The sequence below is a fragment of the Tachypleus tridentatus genome, chromosome 11, assembly GCF_004210375.1.
Source record: "Tachypleus tridentatus isolate NWPU-2018 chromosome 11, ASM421037v1, whole genome shotgun sequence".
NCBI lineage: Eukaryota > Metazoa > Arthropoda > Merostomata > Xiphosura > Limulidae > Tachypleus > Tachypleus tridentatus.
Window position 1 is genome coordinate 74,407,702 of NC_134835.1, and position 21,233 is coordinate 74,428,934.

Sequence of the window (21,233 nt, forward strand, 5' to 3'; positions counted from 1 at the left end):
GTGGTATATCAAAAAAAAAATCTGTAATGCAAATGCTCCTGGTTACTGGTTAATTACCAATTAAATTACTGTATCTATTGATAATAGAGTAGAAACACTCATTCAGCAGATTTGTAATAGTAAAATCTGACTTGCATACACAAGTTGTGTTGAATAATCATGAGCATACTAGTAACAGTGGTTTAAAAAATAAACATCAATTATATCAGTTTAGTCTGAATAATATATTAAAATTTACTTTATCTGAAATTACTGATCCATTTATACATCATATTTCAAAGTGCATTACTTCAATTGTAAGTTTCCAGTAGTATCATGTGATATGTTTCCCTTGTGTTCCAAGCCATAACTCAGACTGTTGCACAAACAATAGTCTAAGCCAGGGGTTCCCAACCTTTTGGCACTCACGACATGAAAACGTAATTGATTAAATAAAATTAATGTTATCCCAAGCTACTAATAACAAGGCTACGCGACTCCCCTGCCAAGGCTTTGCGACCCCAGGGACGCGACCCACCGGTTGGGAACCCCTGGTCTAAGCAAACATGCATGTTGCATCTCAAGGCCTGTGATGTTTGAAATATCACACACACACACACACTATATAATTGTGATTTTACCCAGTATTGTGTTTGAGATAATTTCACAGGATCCCACCTTTTTTGCCAGTTTTATCATGTCCATACTTTTGTTGTATCTACAAGCTGGGCAATTAGTAATACTTTTTATAGTTGATAAACTGACAGACTTACTAAATGAATTATACTTAATAAATACATTGTTCCTGGTATCCTGTAGAAAATACAACAAAAAACAAATATATGCAGATGTGCCAACTTCTAAAGTTTGAGAACCACTGCAACATTATAACATAATATCAATCTTTTTATTTTCAGCTATTTTTAATTTACCCTGCATTTATGATACACATGTTAGTCATCATACATGCATTTTGTGATAAACACCTTTTGCTAAAGAAATTTATTTTGACTCAACATTTTGTCACAGGCTTTTTGAAAGATATTCTGGATATTTTCTACTTAACAAGAGAAAAACCATACTCTGGCCATTTTGTTCATTTTTAAAATATACATCTGTCCCTCACTTATCTCATGTAAATCACATAACTATATACTTACAAAGAGCTTTAACTTTCTATTGGGTAATAATAATAATAAAAAATGACAGTTAATATAGATAGATATATAACTTTTAATCATACATATTACTAGATACAATTTTTAAGATGATGTAACCAAAATATATATTTTTCTGGTATTTATTTGCTCAATACCTCACCTTTCTACAGTAGAAAATTTATTAGATGTCAATCTCAGATTCAAAGTCAACTTTGTTTCAAAACCTGTATAAACAGCACAACCTGAAAATTTTCAAAATAAATTGTTATATATAATATCAAATAAAATGAAATATGCCAAATGGTCAACAACTTTTAAAAGTGTACAGATTGTCACTGTTCCAATATTTTTCTTAGAATCTTCTAAGTTTGTTTATTTTTGGTTGAATGCTTTTAGATCATCTTATGCAGAGCAAGTGTTATCCCATATTTTCATTCATAAAAATGCTGATTTTTTTCAATTAAAACAGGATAGTATAACAAATATATATCATCTATATTTTGAAATGATAAAAGTTCTACTGACTTGTTTATTGTTGTCATAGTAGGCACAGTTCAATAAAAGTAAAATCTTGTATAACAATAATAACAAAAGGTGTAAGTTATTTGACACAAACGAACAAAATGAATACAGAAAAGCTATCTTCTTAGATGCTATATTTACTTAGGTTCACTATGAAGTTCATATATTTCGTTAGTCTGTCTTCAACTATGGATTGACACTTCAGACCATTTAGCCATCTAATTTGAAATGTAGTGGTACCAGTACTTGCTTAATGACGTATGGAAGATAAAATAATCTCCACTTCCTACGAAACAATGTGAAGTTTGATAAAATTTCAAAGGAATTTTTATACTTTTATAAACAGCAGGTATAGATATTGCAATTATAAAATATATTTTTCCTTCGACTTATTATGTACCTTATCAGTTTCTCCATTTCACAATATTACAAATTTAGGGCTTTACTATAAGCAGTACAGGTAAAACTTCAGAACAAATACAGAAACTTTGAGCAATCATTCTAATTTCAGATAAAAACATGAATATTAAATAATGTTACAAGTTCTAAACTTTTACCCTTCAATATGTTCTATAAATTTTTGATAGTTGTTAATCAATGAACATTACGAGACATTGCAGATATATTTCCTTAATTTTTTTTACTCAATAAAAAATGATAAAACATAAAAGAATAATTATTTCTTTTACAGCAGTCTTTTTAGTAAAGTAATACAAGAATTAAAAACCATACATAGCAATTTAACTTTTTTCATTTGAAAGGGAAATATTTAATAAGTTCTCAATCTCCACTTGATTTTAAAGTACATCTATTTTCCCCAGTTTGTTCATTTTTATCTATTAATTACTCCTCCATGATCCCCAGAGTTTAATGTTTCACAGAATTTCACACAAAGCTACATGAGGGCTATGTGCTAGCCATCCCTAATTTATTAGTGTAAAACTAGAGGGAAGGCAGGTAATCATTACCACCCACTGCCAACTCTTGGGGTACTCTTTTACTAATGAATAGTGGGATTGACTATCATGTTATAATGCCCCTATGGCTGAAAGGGTGAGCAAGTTTGGTGTGAAGGGGATTGGAACCTGCTACCCTTGGATTACAAGCTGAGTGTGAATTTAATGTTAACTGGTTATTCTAGTAAAGATATTACTAAGGCAAAAACTAATTATATTGCCTTCAATCTTCTTGAGATGATATAAACCAGAAAGACAAATACACTTGCCACATCCTCTTATCACACTTTTTCATTCACAAATTGGCAATAATTCTTTCTGACATTCGCTATTACATTATTTTTAGCCAACAGAAGACAAAGTTTTAATTTACCAAATGATGTGCAGGTGTTTCTCAGTAAAGAATTTTATTTATATTGCCTACAGATGTAGAGTAATTATTGCCAAGTTCAGAGTAATTATTTTGAGACATGTATGCCATAAAGAGAAAACCAATTAAATTAAAAGTTACGCCTTTTCATCAAGTGTCCCTTTAATAAAAAAAAGTTTCTGTGTTGCATTTAAAATTTAAGTAAACACCTTCAATACTGATATACGTAAATGAATTTAATATCAAAATGTGTGTTATGATTCCAAGCTTTATTTTATCCAAGTAAACCTTTATAAACTACTTAAAACTACACGTGTCACGTGATCAACAAACTGAATGAATATAGTTAGAATACATAATAAATGTTTTCTATCCCTGACAGCTACTAAACCAGCATTTAACAGATTTTTTAGCTTCACCTCTTCTATGTAGGTGTTACATAAAAGTGTATTCAACAATTAGAAAGAGTTCATTTTATAGTATAAATTACAAATATTTATTTTGAAACTGATGCCAAGTTTTTCTCACAGAGCACATGAAGTTGACTATGGTATTACTGGCTGCTTGATCAACTATAGTACGTATGGTTGTTTTTTTCCTAAATATGTTATAGTTAGAGATATTTTAAATTGCATTTAGGTCTTGTTGTTATATTTCAGTTAATTATGTATTAGTTATGTTTTAAAATGCATAATTAAAAGGTTTAAACATTTTCTAAATATGCATCATACTTTGCATCTGCTCTTGAGGCTTAGGATATTACACAGTGAACGAAAATTTTGCAGGTTTGTGCATTTCCCCTAAAGAAACTGTAATATGTCTCAAGAGCACCACTGACATGTGTTAAGATAAATAAACATTGTAAAAGATAAGAAAGTAAAATGAAATATTAAAAAGTAACTATATATAAAAAGAACGAAATTAGAAATTTAACAAAAAGTATTTAAAGATATTGTAAAAAAAATGAAAAGGAATGTATTTTTTTCTATTTCCTAATTTTAGTTACTTTGTTGTATTGTACATTGATGCTAATAAATAGTTAGTGATATGGTTGGAGAAATTAAAAATAATATAAAAATTTACCTTAACTTTTGTTGGAGGTTCTAGAGATTATGTAAAATATGAAACTTTAAAATGAAGAAAAATATTTTTGTACTTAAAATGAAGAACACTTTGCACTTCATTTGTTAATAGTTTTAATATTACAATAATAAAAATTAAAATATTTTTAGCAAAAACAATTATAAAACCATCATGATTTCTGTACAAGGTACTTATGATTTTCAATGAACTCTTACCAGCTTTTGAGTAAATACATTAAGAAATACATGTGTTGTGGTACAAATGAAATTCAAAACTATATTTCTGGAAGTTGCATGAGTACACCACACAAGGATTAACTATCTGAATATGAGCTCGGTTCCAGGGACCAGTCTTTTAACCATTTTGTACTTGTTGACTATCCAACGTGTGAAGTAATTTTGATTTTGAAATTAAAATACTTTTATGCATGAGAAAATTGTCAAATTTCATATGCAAAATCTTTTAACTCCTTAATAACCTCAAGTTATCAAACTTTTTTTAGGAAAATATTTTATATTTTATTTGTTATTTTCACTATAGTATTTTTGTATGGGTTTGGTTCATTTAACTGACATTGCAACCAACATACAAAATTAGAAAATAGATACAAATCATACTTTTTTTCATTCTATAATGTGTACAAATCATAAAAAGAAACCACAAATGTTTAATCTAAACAGCTTAACCCTTACCACACTTGTCAAAGGCTACATCATCACATTTGTTGACTCGCATTCAAAATTTTATTGAACAACTTTTTGATGAATTTATATCAATAAGTTTGGAATCAAACTGTAGACTAAAATTCACATTTAAGTATTACAATATTCAATTTCTTAACATAAAAGTAAATATTAAAAAAAAAAGTTAATTGTCAATTTGAGTATGTTGCATGGTATATTCAAATTAGATGTTTATGCTGTAAAAATACTAAATCTATAATTCATATGAATTAGGAACTCAAATCACTGATATAAATAAGCCAAAACATAAAAGAACCCCATATATTTTCTTTTTGCTATGTGAGAACACTTCCTGGCTGTAAAAGATATTTCAAAGCGTATTCTTTTAATATTTACTTTTAAAATAATAAATTAACTAATGTATAATATACTAAAACCTGACTTATATTTTATAATTTGAAATCAAACTTATTGACATAAATTCATAAAATAGTAGTTCAATAAAATTTTGAATGCAAGATAACAAAAGTAATTACATGGCCTATAATCTGACTTGTTGCAATGGGGTTAAACTGGCTGTGTTATAAATAACCTTTTTTTCTGGTTTTGTTTCATGTTTTGACTAGTTGTCTCTACAGATATAAGAAACTTATTTACTCAACCTGAACATAAATTCCAGAAGAAGGCTAAATATCAACAACGAGTAACTAAAGATTTGATTCTTTAAAGTTATTTTATCCAAAGCAAATATTAATAAAACTTAATTAAAAAATTTGAACTTCAAGATTTTAATTAGTTTTACTTTTCCAAAGATTTGTAGGGATGCATTATAAATAATATTTCAGTATATTTTGATGCTACACATTTCCTCTGAAAGCAACCCATAATATCCAAGCTGAAAGGGTTGAACAGCATGTTAGAGGTGGAGTTCTACATTTTTATAAGAATTGTCATTGCTTTCTTTGTGTCTTGCTACGTAAATTTATGAAACAATAGATCAATAACATTTTTAATACAATTCTACAAACATGATTATATGCCTTTGACCCCTGACCATAGCAAAAGGGTTAAAGGATAATGTTTGTATTCTACATCTATATTTCAAATAACAAAATATTTTAGTTATTAGTTGTCTTATCATATAAAATTAGGGTTAAATATCAAAAAAGACCAAACATATGCACTAATTTTCTTATTTCTTTGCAAACTGTTATAAATACAATTGTAAAAATTATAAAATTATTAGGTTAGATAAGGATGGATTTGATTTGATAATGAAATATAAAATAAATAAAATTTTTCCAATGTATAATCAACAATAGCTCTTGCTTTGTATCATTCAATACTGCAACTTGATCTACTCAATTGCTACATACTTTGCTTTGTAGGATAATTAGTTAGACAAGGTCTAAAGCACAAAAATAAATAAAACAAAATATTATGGGCCTTCAGCTGTTTAGAACAACTAACTGTAATTTTCTGTTACAAACTGCAATCATTCTTAAAAAAAAGGGTAACTAAGATTTTCTTTATATTACTTTTGTGAGGGTTATAAAGTCAGCCACATTGCCCTAGTCTGTATAGTATTAATCCTGTCTCCACATGCATTCCTTATTGTACATGACACACTAAAAGTTTTATCAAAGTACATTTTGTTTAATATAGCCTAAAATCATACCTAATAATCCATATTGTAAAAGTATACAAGTTTTAAGTTATTAGTTTTATAAAGCAATATTCAAAACAATCCTGAATTTCCCCAAGTGTGACACATATTTTCTTCATATTTTTCTTTTTCCCATTTTATCCACAACCTATCAAATAACTACAAAATTAAGCATAAATTACTCACTATAAAATTGTCAAATCAGACAAACTATAATTTTTATAGTCTCCAATGTTATTTGGTTAGAGAGCTAACAAACAGAAAATCAGATCCCTCTTGTTGCTATGTTTAAATGTTATAGTATATATATATATTTTTTTATTTGGTAGTTTCAAACTTATACAGAGGAATTTAATTACCTTGTGTTACAAGTATAATAGCACATATCCTACAATCAGAATGTAAGGACCAAATTAGTATAACAAATGCATTTAATTACATTATTAAGTCAATTTATAAATGCCACACTTTCCAGACCTAACTTGGTATTGATAACCAATTATTACACAAAGTAAAAAAACAGCAATTTCAATTTGCTATCTAGCACAACTATTATTCAGTTTTCTCAGTTTATTTTAAACACAGTAAATCATAAAAATAGAAGAAATAGAAGTTTAAACATTTTTTTAAGAAATTTTATTTTCTTTTGTTTACAATGAATCACTAAGTTAAGGACTCGTATTTGACAATGTTATGGCAAATAATATACATTAAAGAAAATAAAACTCAGACAACATTTTACAACAGAAACATATGTAGAAGGAAACCTTTTAACTTTCTCAACACAGGCTCAGTGAAATTCACTGACCATGTGACCATTTTATATTTGTTGTTCTTTTAATGCTACTAACTTTTAATATACTATGTGTATCTTCACAGAACTTAGCAGACTTTCAGTAAACATCACACATCTTTCACAAAAGTATTTTTAATATATATTTATATGTTAATACATCATGTTTTTTTACTGTCCTGACTGTAAAGTAATTTTCATGTAATCTCTAAAACCTCTTAAATACATTTCAAAATTTAAAAAAAAAATCGATACTTTATTTTCTAACTATGTGACAAGAGCCATTACAAATTCACTTAAGTTACTCAATGTTTTTACCGTGAAAATGGAGCTTGTAGAAAAAGAGAATTTGACAATTATCTGCAAGAAAAACAAAGTAATATGCCATTTGATAAATGAAAACCTTTGCTTTCTGTTGGTTATAAAATACTAGAGTGCTGAACATCAAACAGAACCACTGACAAATTCTGAAAACAATGATGTTACAGGCAAGTATGGCAAAAGATGTCTGATTTTCTATTCGATGGGTATGTAACCAAACAAAAGTCTATGAAAACTATGTACAGCCTAAGCTATGGCAATAACATAATGAAGAATTTATATTAAATGTTGTACTTATTGGCAGGGTGGTGAATAAATTAGAGAAGAGGGGGGGGGATGCCTAGAGAAAAAAATTGTCAATTTCTCTCACTAGAGAAAATTCAGAAAGTTTCTTTAATCCTACCTTATAAAATTAAGAACTTAAAGCTTATATAATATTAAAATATGTGTTATTAGTTATGATTTTATGCTATACTAATCGATATAACATGAACAAAAAGGTTTTCAATTAAATATTGAAAGTAACTCACTAAAAACCTTGTAATGTGTAGTAAAGGATACCTGTGATGAGAGGGTTAAACAAAAATGAAAAATTGACTGTTTCCAAGAAGTTCATGTGTTTATGTACACAGTACTTACCAAAAATAAAATCAGTGTTTTTCAGTCTAGCTCCCTTCAACAATAAATTAACAGGGCCTAAAGAGCTGAAATGAACATATCAACTATTTTGCTTTAAATTATCTGCCATTTTAAATAAAGTTACATAAACATTTTTGTAATTATAATTTTTTCTTCAAAACTCAAAAAATAAATGAATCTAATCATTCACAATAATTTTTCTTCAAATTAACATAACTTACCACAAAACAAATATATACACAAAATGTGTCTTTAACTTAGCAGCATTATACCTCGCTTACCTTTTGATATAAGTCAGCAGCTAATGATTAGGTTAAGAATTACAAGTGCCACAAAATCTTTAAAACATTCACAGTTTATAAAATTGTAATTATACCTAGGTATTTGGGAATGAAGTATATAACTTGCATTGGATAAAATTGCAAGTTAAACATGCAGTGTATTTTTGTGAACACAACAAAAACTGATAAATTTTATTTTAACACAATCCATTTTTTTTATTACAATTTACAACTTCAACAATAAGTAAAATTAGTTTTTAGAACAGGTAGAATGTTCTAAACACCAATCTTACTAACTGTAAGTTTGTACATTTTAATAAAATATACTTTATTATCAGTAAGTAAACTCAAAATAAAACAATTCAACTCTATTTAACGTTATAACTGCTTTTCAAATACATTGTACTACTGTATTTAAAAATAACTGTTTTGTCAAATTGGATTTGGTATGGTTGTTGTTAAGCCCTACATACAAAAAGGACTTAGCACTCTACCCATAAAAGAATTAAAAACAATTTTTTGTTGTCAGTTTACGGTTTTATTGTAAAGCCAGAGGGGCATAACAAGGAAAAATAAACTTTTCGACAGTTGTTTCAGCAACACAGTTACCATAATAAGGGCTTCCAATGTAAATGCTTTTGATATGGATGATATAAAACAAAAACAAATTAAATTGCATTTCAAATAACACAACAACAAATTATTTATTTTCAAACTGCTTGTTGATTCTTCTTTGTTTCTGACAAATATAAATTGTATATAATTTAACAGAAAATGGATTTTCTATTAATATACTTTTCATAACATAGCTGGATATTATTTAATACAAAATATAATTGGTTTTCAGTACTAACAAATGTTTTTATATATTATGAACTTTACTAACAATTTTTTTTGTACAGTGATTATTTATAAATCTATAGTGTGAAATAAATCACTTGCTGTCATACTTTAAATGAAAATACTTTATGTGCAAAGTTACACAATGTCCATCACAGGAAACTGAACTTTCAATTTTAGTCTTACATCCCCTTAAGCTTACTGCTAAGCTACTGGAGGACTTAAGTTACTCTGTAAACAACAGTTTGGTATGAGATTGCTTAAGAGTAACCAACATAAAATAATGAGCTTTAACATCTGATGACTGTATATATTATTTGATTAGAATCAGTTTAGAAAAATGATCTTAAAATATGAAATTGCAACCAACATGTATCACAGCATGCACCAGCAAAAATCTCTCTCACATCTATAATTTTACATATTAAATCTTTTTTCAATATCTGAATAAATTTTACATGATTAAAGATTTCTTATTCTTAGCCTACTATCATTAGAATACACTCACCAAGTAGTATTTTCTGTAGCATTTCTATACAATGTCATTTTGCCAATAAATTTGTAAAGGTTAGGTGTTGGGTTTTGGCACTCGATAAAAGCAAGCAATGTATTTAGACTTTCTGTTGTCTGATACTTTTGTGTTTCTGGAAGACACTCATGAACCTATTATTAAAAATCAAACATCTTAATGCATTGATAAATACAATGCCTCACAATCTTACATCTTACAAAATGAAAAAGAAAAAAATGGAAATTAACCATTTTTAATATATTAGTTGTCAATCCAAACCACTCCTCATTACACAAAGTGATAGAAATATAAAATGTTTTACAGTTCCATCACATACCTTTCATAACTGATTCAAACCAGTGAGATGCCACACTTTATGCACTTCAATACTCTTAAATTTTGTATCCTATAGTGTTAATCAAGGTAATTCTACCATTACAAATACATAATACAGCAATTTCAAATCACCAAAAAATCATAAACAAACTACACTGATAGAATTCCACTATAATGTATTAAGCTTAGCAACCAAGATGTGTTTAGATTTAAAAAAAATATGAAACTTCAAGCAGGCTAAAGGCACAACCTACCTCCTGGAAACCTTGAATTCAAAGAACATGGTGGTTTTTTCACAGATTAAAATGGCTGAGAAAACCACTCTGAGGACATTCTAAGCTGTTGATCATTATTCACATGTTAAATATTGAAGTAAATGTATAAAAGGGACCATTTTCTTAAATGAAAAGAGTTAAACGAGGCCACTGTGTTTGATTCAGTACATAAGTTATATCTCAACAAAATAAAAAGATATCCAGTTCTTTATTTTTATATTCTAGCTTGTCAATATCAGTAATTTGAGTTGCTAATTTTTACAAAACTGTTAACTCAGTATTTTAACATCACAAACATCTAATTTTAAATCGTGCTGCATTCAACATAACACATAATTCACTAAAATCTATTTAGATGTGTTCTTTTAATATTTACTTCAAAATTAACAAATTAACTCATATATAATATTAAAGTCTGAATTATAATCTACAATATGATTCCAAAGTTACTGACATAAATTCATAAAATGGTAGTTCTAAAACTTTGGAATGCAAATCAACAAATGAGATATGCCCTCTGACCAGTGACCAATTAAATGTTATTGTTTTATACCCTTTTGAACCACTTCAAAATAATATTCCCACCACACAAGTTTTAAATCACCCAGCAAACATGTAGCTTATGTTAGTATATCAAATTATGTGATGTACACGCTGCTTACAAATGAGCCTTATGAAAAATTATTATTACTGTTTTTTCTTTATTTTACCTAATCTAACCTAAGACATTTCTAATTTTTGCTTTTTAGTTACTTTTATAGAAATGAATGTTAACATGTTAAAAACAGACAATATTCTACACTTATCACAATTTTCTAACTTTCTAACTGTGTGATAAAAGCCATTAAAAATTCAGCTAAGCTCAATGATGTGTTTCCCATAGGAATAAAGTTTGAAGTGGAAGCAAAATATGCAATTTTCTGTACAGAATTTAATATAATATAATACATTATTTGATAATTTAAAGCTTTGGCTTTATATTGATTATAAATAATACACTATTATATATTACAAAGAAAGAACTATTAGCAATTTATGAAAGAAAGGATGTTACACTGGGCATGGCAAGAGTGGGTCTGATTTTTCTAGTTTATGGTTCTGTAGCCAAATAAGACTGAAGGCTATAAAATTATGCTTTGCCTGTGTAATAACAATGCTATAATGAGTAATTTATGTTAAGTTCCATACATCTCATAAGGGTGGTAAATAAATCAGAGAAGAGAGAACATCTAAAGAGCAACTATCACAATTCTTGTATTAAAAAATATTGAGTTTTTTTGGTTTTTGTTTAAATACTACCTTATGAAATTAAGAATATAAAATGTATATAGTATTAAAAGCTGAATTTTTAACTAATTTTAATTCCAATTGTATGTGTCCACTAAAATAAGAAAGTAATTCAATTAATTTTTAAGTGTAACCTTGTTACATGCACGAAAAATGATTGTATGGAGAGTTAATTCAGATAATACAACATTCCACATATACAACATTCCACATATAATACAAATTTAAGATATGTCAAGTATCCCATAAAGATCATCAACTACAAACTTACCTTGAGGTTAGTTTCTCCATCAAGGTTAGCAGTTGTGATATGACAATGTCCTTCTTTATTACTAGATGAAAGCATCACAAGATCACAAGGGAATTCCTCATTAGATTTCACCATGACAATATCTCCAACCTGAAAGGAATATATGATTTAAACAATAATTATACATCTCACTAAAAACCAAAATAAGAAATGTTGGTGCTTTATTCACATCTTAAGAATGTACACAAAGTTCTTACAAAGCTTCAAGAGGACTGGATGCACCTGAAGGCAGTGTGGAGGTTTTGCTTTCATTTAGAATATTGTTATTTTTACATCAGAGAAAAGTAACAAATTAGCTTAATGAGCTTCTTCAGTATTTATTTTACTGAAATAATTGTCTTGGCAATTATTTTTATATAAAATAACTTTACCTCCATTGTCCATGCCTTAGGTTAAGCTATCAATGAAAAATAGGATCATACTTTACCATCAGCCAAATGTAAATGGCCTTGTGTCTTATCAAACACTTTACATGCATTATTATACATACAACATAAGTTTTCCACATAAAGTGAGATAAATAGCATATACTTATATTATTCAAATTATTTGAAAGATTTTTTATTTTACTATACACATCCTACAAGCTTGTGTAACCTACACATTACTAGGCCTACTTGTGGTACAAGTATCAACACTGATTATTGGTTCAGCTATTATGCAACATGTGCATAACAGCATAGTAAACAGTGTAGTGGTTTTACTGTCATAAATTAATCAAAATATAAAATTTACGTTTCTTAAAAAAGGTATCACAGATATCACGTCATGTATTTGAAATGTCTTTGTTCCAGATTCGATGGCATTTGTAAGTTCTTACCTCTTTCAGTACAGGCTCAGTCCCTAGAGCTAATTTCATAACCACTTTGTGTTCATTAAAATTTTCATGGTATAACCTTTAAATTACTAAGTGCATGTTCAAGAAATTTGGCAGATTACCAGAAAATATTACAAGGCTTTCATATGCAAAATAGATAACATTTTTTATTAAGTCTTAAACTTTGTTAAGCAATGTTTTAAGTATGTTAACTATCCAACATACAAAGTAATTTTGAGATTAAAAATACCTTTGTGTATCAGCAAATTTTCATAATTCACATGCAAATTATTATAATATCCCAACAGATATCAAGAATTTATTAAGAAAAAACTTTATATTTTATGTTAGTTTCAGAAAGAAATCTCTGTATGGGTTTAACAGATTTGACCGATAATGTGACCATCATAAAAATTTAGGAAATAAATATAAATATGCCTTTTTCTTTCTAGAAAGACAACATATTATAACATGGAAACAAATAACTTAAGTCTCATGACATTATATATTTATTATTTTATTATATTTATATTTTGGACATGCCTGGCTAACAATACAGAAGTTACAATGATGTAGCACATATGCACTCATGTTACCTTATCTAATAATATAAAACTGACCTTTAGTCTTTACAAAGTAACCTGTCTTGGCTGTGTCTTAGTAAGTTATTATTTTTAAAATATAGTCACATTTCCATTATTACACATATGTATATAAATTATTTACAAACAAATGTGTAAAGTGAACGATTATCTCTTCTAGTAGTTCAATAAAATATTGAATGCGAGCCAACAAATGCAATGGCATGGTTGTTTACCCAGATGGAGATGGTTGAAGTTTATTAATAAAAAATAAGCTACATGAAGTATCAAAGACTAGTATGTAAAAGAGTTAATATGTAAACACTGTTTCTTTTTTTATTACTTTTCTTAAAATATAATGTACTCTTACCCTATGTCTATTTCAAGTAAAAACTAGATTTTTTGTCAGATATGATGCAACATATGGTGGAATTTCTGTATGATGTTTGCTTCTTTGGCTTAAATGGCTATTGCCAAACTTGAAAAGTAATTTCAGAAGAATATTATTATAAGGATATTCTCTCTAGAATAATAAATCTTATGATTCATCGACCATTATTCTAACATTTGCTTTAATCCTTTTGCCCCAGAAACTCTTTACTAAGCATGACACAAAGTTTTTGTGTCTGACATTCAAAATTTTATTAAAACTACTTTTTGTTGACATTATACCAATTATTATAGCATAAAATGTTACTTATACTTCATATTTTAATAGCTTGTTTTACATTCTTAAATTTACATGGTAACATTTTTAAAAAATTCTGAATATCCTCTGGTATGACATTTTTTGTAGGCATCTTGTTTTTTCTATTTTATATACCACAATTTTGAAAAAAACATGAAATCAAACATAAATTACTCACTATAAAATTGTCATTGCTCCCACAATTCACAGTTTTTATATCCCTCAACTCTGTTTGGTTATGGATATATGAAATAGAAAATCAAACTCCTATTATCATATCCTCTCTTTCATGATTTGTTAATAGTTCTAGTTGAGTAAATATTTTATATCTTGTTTCCACATTTATTATTTATTTACTAAAAATAACTAAAACATAAAAATAGGGATCTTTATGTTAACTAAAATTAGATTAGATAAAATAAATAAGAGTATAATAAAAATGCTTCATGAGGCACCTGCAAGAGTAGCTTGTGAGTAATGTAATTTGACAGCGTAAAGTAAGCGTACATGCCCCAAATGATTTACAACTTATAGCAGTGCTTACAACAGTTAAAACACTTCAAACAGCAATAAAACAAAATTTAATTACAAATAATTGTATACTGTTATGCACTTAAAGCTACTTAAGATAAATGAATATAGTTCCATGTTACAATTTGAAGTCATTGTAGAAAGAAAAAAAAAGGGTAATTTAGATTTATTTTAATTTTTACTGATGCTTATGAGATCGGTCAAATTGACAGATCCTGTTTTGAGAAGGGTAGAAAAAATAACAAATAACATATAAAGTTTTGCTGAAAAATATATCTGAAATATATTTCAGAGGTCTTTGGAATTATAAAAAGGATATTCAAGATTTTTGAGGTGAAGAAAATATTTTTAATCTTAATGTGAAAATTACTATTCTCACAGTATTAAAAATAAATACTCAATATATTCATTGTCAAATCTTTATTTTAGCTTATTAAAAATACTTCACTAAAGAATATCATTTTATGTACATGAAATACAATGTTAACCCAAATTATGCGAAAATTCATGAAGGTATACATACAATATTAAAAGTTGGAAGCATTAAATCTATAAAGACTTTAAACAGTACAAGGAGATCATGTGACCAATCTTACTGACATAGTCCATATCTAGTCAAAATACTGTACTTAAGGTTTCATATATGCATTCTCTAAATACATGGCAAAACCTGATATTGAGCTGATAGGTCTAATTTTGGTTTGTTTATTCCACTTCTAAAATATAGGTCTTATCCTGCAGATAAAAGGTAAAAAAATTGTTTTATTTCAGCATTATACGAAATTAACCTACAAATGAACTTGTAACTTATAACCAGTTTGAAATTCATCAACTCAAACACAAGTTTTTGATTTTTTTTCCTACTATTCAAATAATACTTATTGTATTAGAAGACAATAAAGAAGTTTGAGTATACTAGATTTTGATTTTAGAAAAATAAAGTTTATTTTTCATGTCTTATTGCAACTGAATAGCTTCCAGTTTATTGCTAATCTTAATGTAACAGAACAAGATGCTACTGTAAGAATAGTTCTATTGACTTACTTACTGATGTGGCATTTTTTGGCTAGAGATCAAATGCTAGGAACAGAAACATTGTGTGTAGTTTTGATTTTGAAAGAGTATTTTAGTTATCATACTTGACTAAATTATTATAATCCTACTAAAGCCACAATGATTTTTTGTTTAGTATACATTTTTTATTCATTTAATCAGGTATTTATAAAAAAGTCCAGGAGACAAAAAACTTCTAAAATAATTAGTATATCAAAACTGGTGTTTTCCATTATTACCTACCCTTATGTCTTGAGATTTAATCCTATCTATTTTGCTACCTCTAATGACACGAACAAGTGTTTGATTCACTAAGCGATCAGCTCTATGCCTCAACCAGTCTTCATAACCTTGTTTGATAGCAGTTACAGTTACAACAAATATGAGTGGGGCTAGGCTAGTCAGTGGGCTGACAGGGCTATTTATGCTAAGCTGTAAATGACAATAATAGAAATAAAAACAGATTAATACTTAAAAACAAAACAAATCAATCTTTCCATTAGATTTTAATATTATATAAATATATTTTTCAGTTAATACATTTAAATACATTGAGTAAATACACTTATTTGTAAGACATTTCAGATGAATTTCTCTACAGTAAAATATCAAAATAAAGGAATTCCATGGTATGTGTAAAAGTGTAGTTCAGAATGACAAATATCAGTTACCAGTTTTGACTCTCACTAAAAATATACAAAAATACCTAAATGATGTAAAATCTATGAAAACTGATACATGTTATTATACTTCTGGTTTCATTCATAACTGAAACCCAATTTTAAATTATTAAATTACACCCTGATACTTTAATGATCCCCCCTTTTTCCTCTCTTTCAAACTTATCAGGAAATAATAAACAATCCTAATATGTTACACAAATGTTTGGATTACCTTTTGTCAGCTATTGTAGAAATGCAACATCTATTAAACTTGTATTTTCTACCATTGTTAGTATTTCATTATTTATCAACTAACTTATTAATGTACTTTTGGATATAAACATATTTCAGTTGATTCTCACAATTTGACTGCATGTGATTTCCATTTACTAATTTCTTAACTTGAATATGTGTATATGCAAGTAGCATTGTTTTTGCATCTGATAACTTCATCATAGATGCTATAGTACTCTACATACTTAAAATTCCTATCTTCTCTATTGCATTACTCTTGTTAACAAGTTTTCATATGTTAACATTTGTCAATACTGTAAATGTCTTTTCAGCAGATATTCATATCCTCTCACGTGTACCTTTCAAAATTCAGCATTGATCTCTATATGTAAAACTTTTGCTCACCACAAGCCTGAAGACATCCATGTAATTTAATGTGCTGAAAAAATAAGAAACATGTGAAGGTGTTAAAATGAATTAGACTTATAGAGAAAAAAAATCACCTTAAAAAAAATATTGTAATATATATGAGCATGTAACAACCCTCCATCAACAGGAGTACAATACTGCCTCTTAGTGCAGCTGACTTTAACCATCACTTCGAAATCAGGCAAGAAAGTAAGATGCATCAGAAATGGGGAGAAAGGGTGGTGAGTACATTCAGCAATGTGTATCTATTAGAAAAACATTTTCAGTGGGAGAAAATGTTAACTTCTAATGTAATATGTAAGCTCTCTCAAGTATTTCTGGAATCTTAAGTTGATGTGGTGAGTGACTGGTCCAAAAGTTTACCTAGTTGAGCCCCCCTTTGGAAAATGTCTGAAGAAAACCCATGGAGTGTGACAACCTACCCCTCATCTGTACCAAGGTACATTCTTTGGCTAGACATGAAAGAAAATTCTGCAAGGACAGGTAGAACATAAAAGCACAATCCAAAATGTACATCAGGCTTTTGGAAGTGCTATATATGTAGTGTGGATAAAGTACATCAGATTGTACATGGTGGATCAACTCTAATCCAAACCCAGGAAGCACTGAGAAAATCAGCTTCAGGCCTGCAGTAGGAGGAAGATATCCAAGTCCATCAAGGAAGAAGGGTTTACTAACATCTGATATACAACAGAGTAAGGACTTATATTAACTGGTCCTGTACCAATCCAACACCAGATTACCCAGGAACCAAATTATGGGTAGCAGTAGTATGGAATAAATCCAGTCATAAGGGTGAACTGTACTACACAGACAAAACTGCTACTCTCTACTAAATGTAACTGATTATACTCAGGAGATATCCTTTGTCCAACACTGTAGTGACTAAAAATTGGTAAGTGGCAAGGAGTTTTTGTTCAACAAAGGGGGGTATGAAAGCAAGGTGGGGAGTTTGGAGGAAAGCAACACCATAAGACAGTGCAACAAGTGACAATAAGACCCTATTACTTTAAAAGCAGGTGAGCAATAGGTTTTATACTAGGCATGAAAGATGGCCAGGTATCTCCTGCTTGCTTTATTCTTGTGGTCCACAAGCAGACACAGTCTGGATTGGGACTTGTTTGTGAAAAGGAGCACTGCAAGGATACCTACAACAATCTTGTGGAACACTCCAAGGAAAAATATTATATCAGGTCAGGACAGCCCTACACTAAGCAGATTTTGGTTTTAAAAAAAAAGTTACTCTAGTATGAGAATTGTGACATCTGCTCTCTAGGTATCCTTTTTCTTGTCTTAGCTATTTACCATCCCTCTGAGAAGTAGGAAATTTAAAGAGTAACTTTTATGTCATTATAATTTAGACAAAGCATAATTCTACAGCCTTCAATTTTATTTGATTACAGTGCCATAAACCACCAAACCAGACCTTTTTCCATGCCCACTTGTCACATCTATTCTTTCACAAATTGCCAATAGTCTTCTGAGATTTAATACTATATTATTTATAACTAGTAGAAAGCCAAAGTTTTAATCACTCAGATGACACAATATATTATAGTGTTTAGTGAACAAAGAATAGTCTATTTTGCTTTCTATTCAAATTTCATTACCAAGGGAACCACACTGATGAGCTTAGCCAAATTTTTAGCAGCTTTTGTAACATAGAAAGCCAGAAAAACTGTGATTGTTACAGAATATTGTTTGTTTTTTACATATTCTTCTGTGTTCTTAGGTGCATTATTTAATTACATAGAAACTGCATAGTGCAGCAGTATCATTTGTATAAAAAAGTAGGGTTAAGTTTCATCAACAGCAATAAAAATGACCCAGGTATGTACTATATTTCTTGTAACATAACAAACAAAAAAATTAAATAAAAATTTCCAATGGGTACACTTGTATGTGGCCCATGCATTACATAATTTAGTAGGGTAATGAAAGCTACACATTTACAACATGGTTTATAACTTGTGTGGCAGGAATACTAGTTAGATATAGTTCAAAGGACAATAAGAAAATAAAATTAAAATACAAAATGAAGAATACTGTTACACTTTGAAGCTACTTAAGATAAACAAATGTAGCTTCCTATTACAGTTTTAAATAATTCTATAAAGAAAAAAAGGTAAGTTTAAATTTTTTTTATGATAGTTACTAGGTCAGTCAAACTGACCAACCTCAGAGTTTGGGTAGAGAAAATGGGAGATAAAATATATAGTTTCACAAAAAAAAAGTTTGAAATTCATTTAGGATATTTTAGAAATTACACAAAGAAAATTTGATAATTTTCAGATGAAGATAACTATTTTCAATCTTAACACGAAAATAAGTTTGGACTTGGAGCAGTCAACACTAACTCCATATATTCTGTGTACTAATGACTGATAATGGTTAATGAAAATTTGTGAAGTACCATGAAGATACACAAAACAAATTAGGCATTATACTATGGAAACTACAAAGATTAATTTGGGGTCACAAACTTGACTGATTCAATTGAGCCCATAGAGAGAGTGTTAACTTGTGCCAAATAAAGAAGTGACAATTGAACATCCAGTACTCAGAGAGTGAGGGGTTCTAATAGGTGATGTCACACCTCTATTGGTGGAAGGTTCTGTATGCAACAAATGACCATGTGGCAACATCATATGTAAACATGTGAAATTAAGTGGATCCTCAATGATAGCAGCAAGCAAAATGTTTGCATACAGAAGGTAACACTGAATAGGTAAAATTAGCTATGAGAGAGAGATTATGTCTCACACTGGAATTTACAATTTAATTAACTTTTGCATACAAAGGTGTGTATTTAAGGGTTAGGTACAAAAATAAGAATAAAATTAAAGGTGACAGAAATAATAAATTAATACACATTACAAACATGAAGAAACAATAAAGACCCTAATGTTCAATGTTCAAATAAAATAAAATCCAAACTGTTCAATGTTACCTAAAATTGCTTAAGTAAATAAATCAAACATAAGTAAGTTAGTTACAATGTATTTTAAGTATTCAAGTAAATATACAATAGTAATGGTTGTTCCTTCTTTATTTATTATTTTATGTTTTTTTTAGTGTTAAATATCTTGTAATTATACAAAGATTTTTAACTCTTAAAAACACAATATTCTACCAGACTTTCAATTTTAATTGCATTCTGCACAATATTAGGAAAAAAATGTTTTTTTAAATCTGGAATTGTTTTGTTTTTGAAATATTTTTATGATAAAATACTATAGTGTCTTACACTCAAATTTCTTATATATTAAAATAGCAAATAGTGTACTGATTATTCAGTGCGCACTATTAAAGGATCTTGTGGAGTTGAGTTTCTAAGTTAGTTACCTGTAATTCTTAAAAAATGATTAAAATCATGCTAAAAATGGAAACATTTGTTAAATAAACTAATTACTAATTAGCAATATTTAGTAGGATTATCACAGAAATTATATTTATGAAGAAAATAAATTGCTGTCCTATCATAATGAAAAATTTAAATTGCAAGTAATCCAAATAACATTCTAAAATATGAAATACGCACCTGTATTACAGCTATACACAGGAAGTAAAAATTGGCAATTCTTCGAAATTGTTCAAATAGATTCTTTGGGACAAAGTTCCATAAAGTGTACTTAAAGAAATGAAAAATTGATAAATAATTAGTAAGTTAAACTGCAACTGTCAGCATAATAAAATGAATTCAAAATATCTATTTATATTGCTGTGTAATTAATTTATTAATTGCACTATTAAAATAAAAATGATATATTGCAGAAAAGCTATATTATACCCCATGAAATTTGAGATTATAGCTCAAGAAATCATACATTTATTGATACATCTTTTGAAAGAGATGATGCTGTGGTTGAAAATATACATATCATGATGTCATAGAGTGCTTTTATAGGGTAGTCACCAGATTAATAAAAGAAACAGTTAACATGTTCACAACGTATAGCTTTAGCAAAAGGATGCAAATGATTCATACATTCTGTGAGGAGAATGGAGTTCAGACCAAAGTCAATCAACCAAAAACCCCAAAAGGATGCCACTCAACATTTAGTTACAACCAGTGCCACATACCAGACAAGATTTGGAAACTTTGTGGAAAGAACCTAAAAAGAACTATTGAAAATAGGTAATTTCATTACATGGAGATATGCAAGTAAGATATCATACAAGAAGTATGCATGTTTTGGCCTTATTAGGTAACTACATATATAAAA

General features: G+C 28.4%; 1 protein-coding gene across 10 annotated transcripts in view; it reads right to left on the reverse strand.

The window, feature by feature from the left end:
• LOC143232474 (phospholipid-transporting ATPase IF-like) overlaps positions 1–21,233 on the reverse strand; it is a 113,014-nt gene that overhangs the window by 72,259 nt on the left and 19,522 nt on the right. For all 10 annotated transcript variants that reach the window (XR_013017557.1, XM_076467991.1, XM_076467993.1 and 7 more), the window contains exons 3-8: positions 20,549–20,638; positions 15,926–16,114; positions 11,974–12,102; positions 9,802–9,956; positions 8,173–8,237; positions 1,300–1,381 (exon numbers count right to left, since the gene is read on the reverse strand). Coding sequence is in view for 9 of the 10 variants with exons in the window: in XM_076467991.1 (XP_076324106.1) it covers positions 1,300–1,381; positions 8,173–8,237; positions 9,802–9,956; positions 11,974–12,102; positions 15,926–16,114; positions 20,549–20,638 (710 nt within the window). In the remaining variant the exon portion in view is untranslated. The remainder of the gene's footprint in view (positions 1–1,299; positions 1,382–8,172; positions 8,238–9,801; positions 9,957–11,973; positions 12,103–15,925; positions 16,115–20,548; positions 20,639–21,233) is intronic.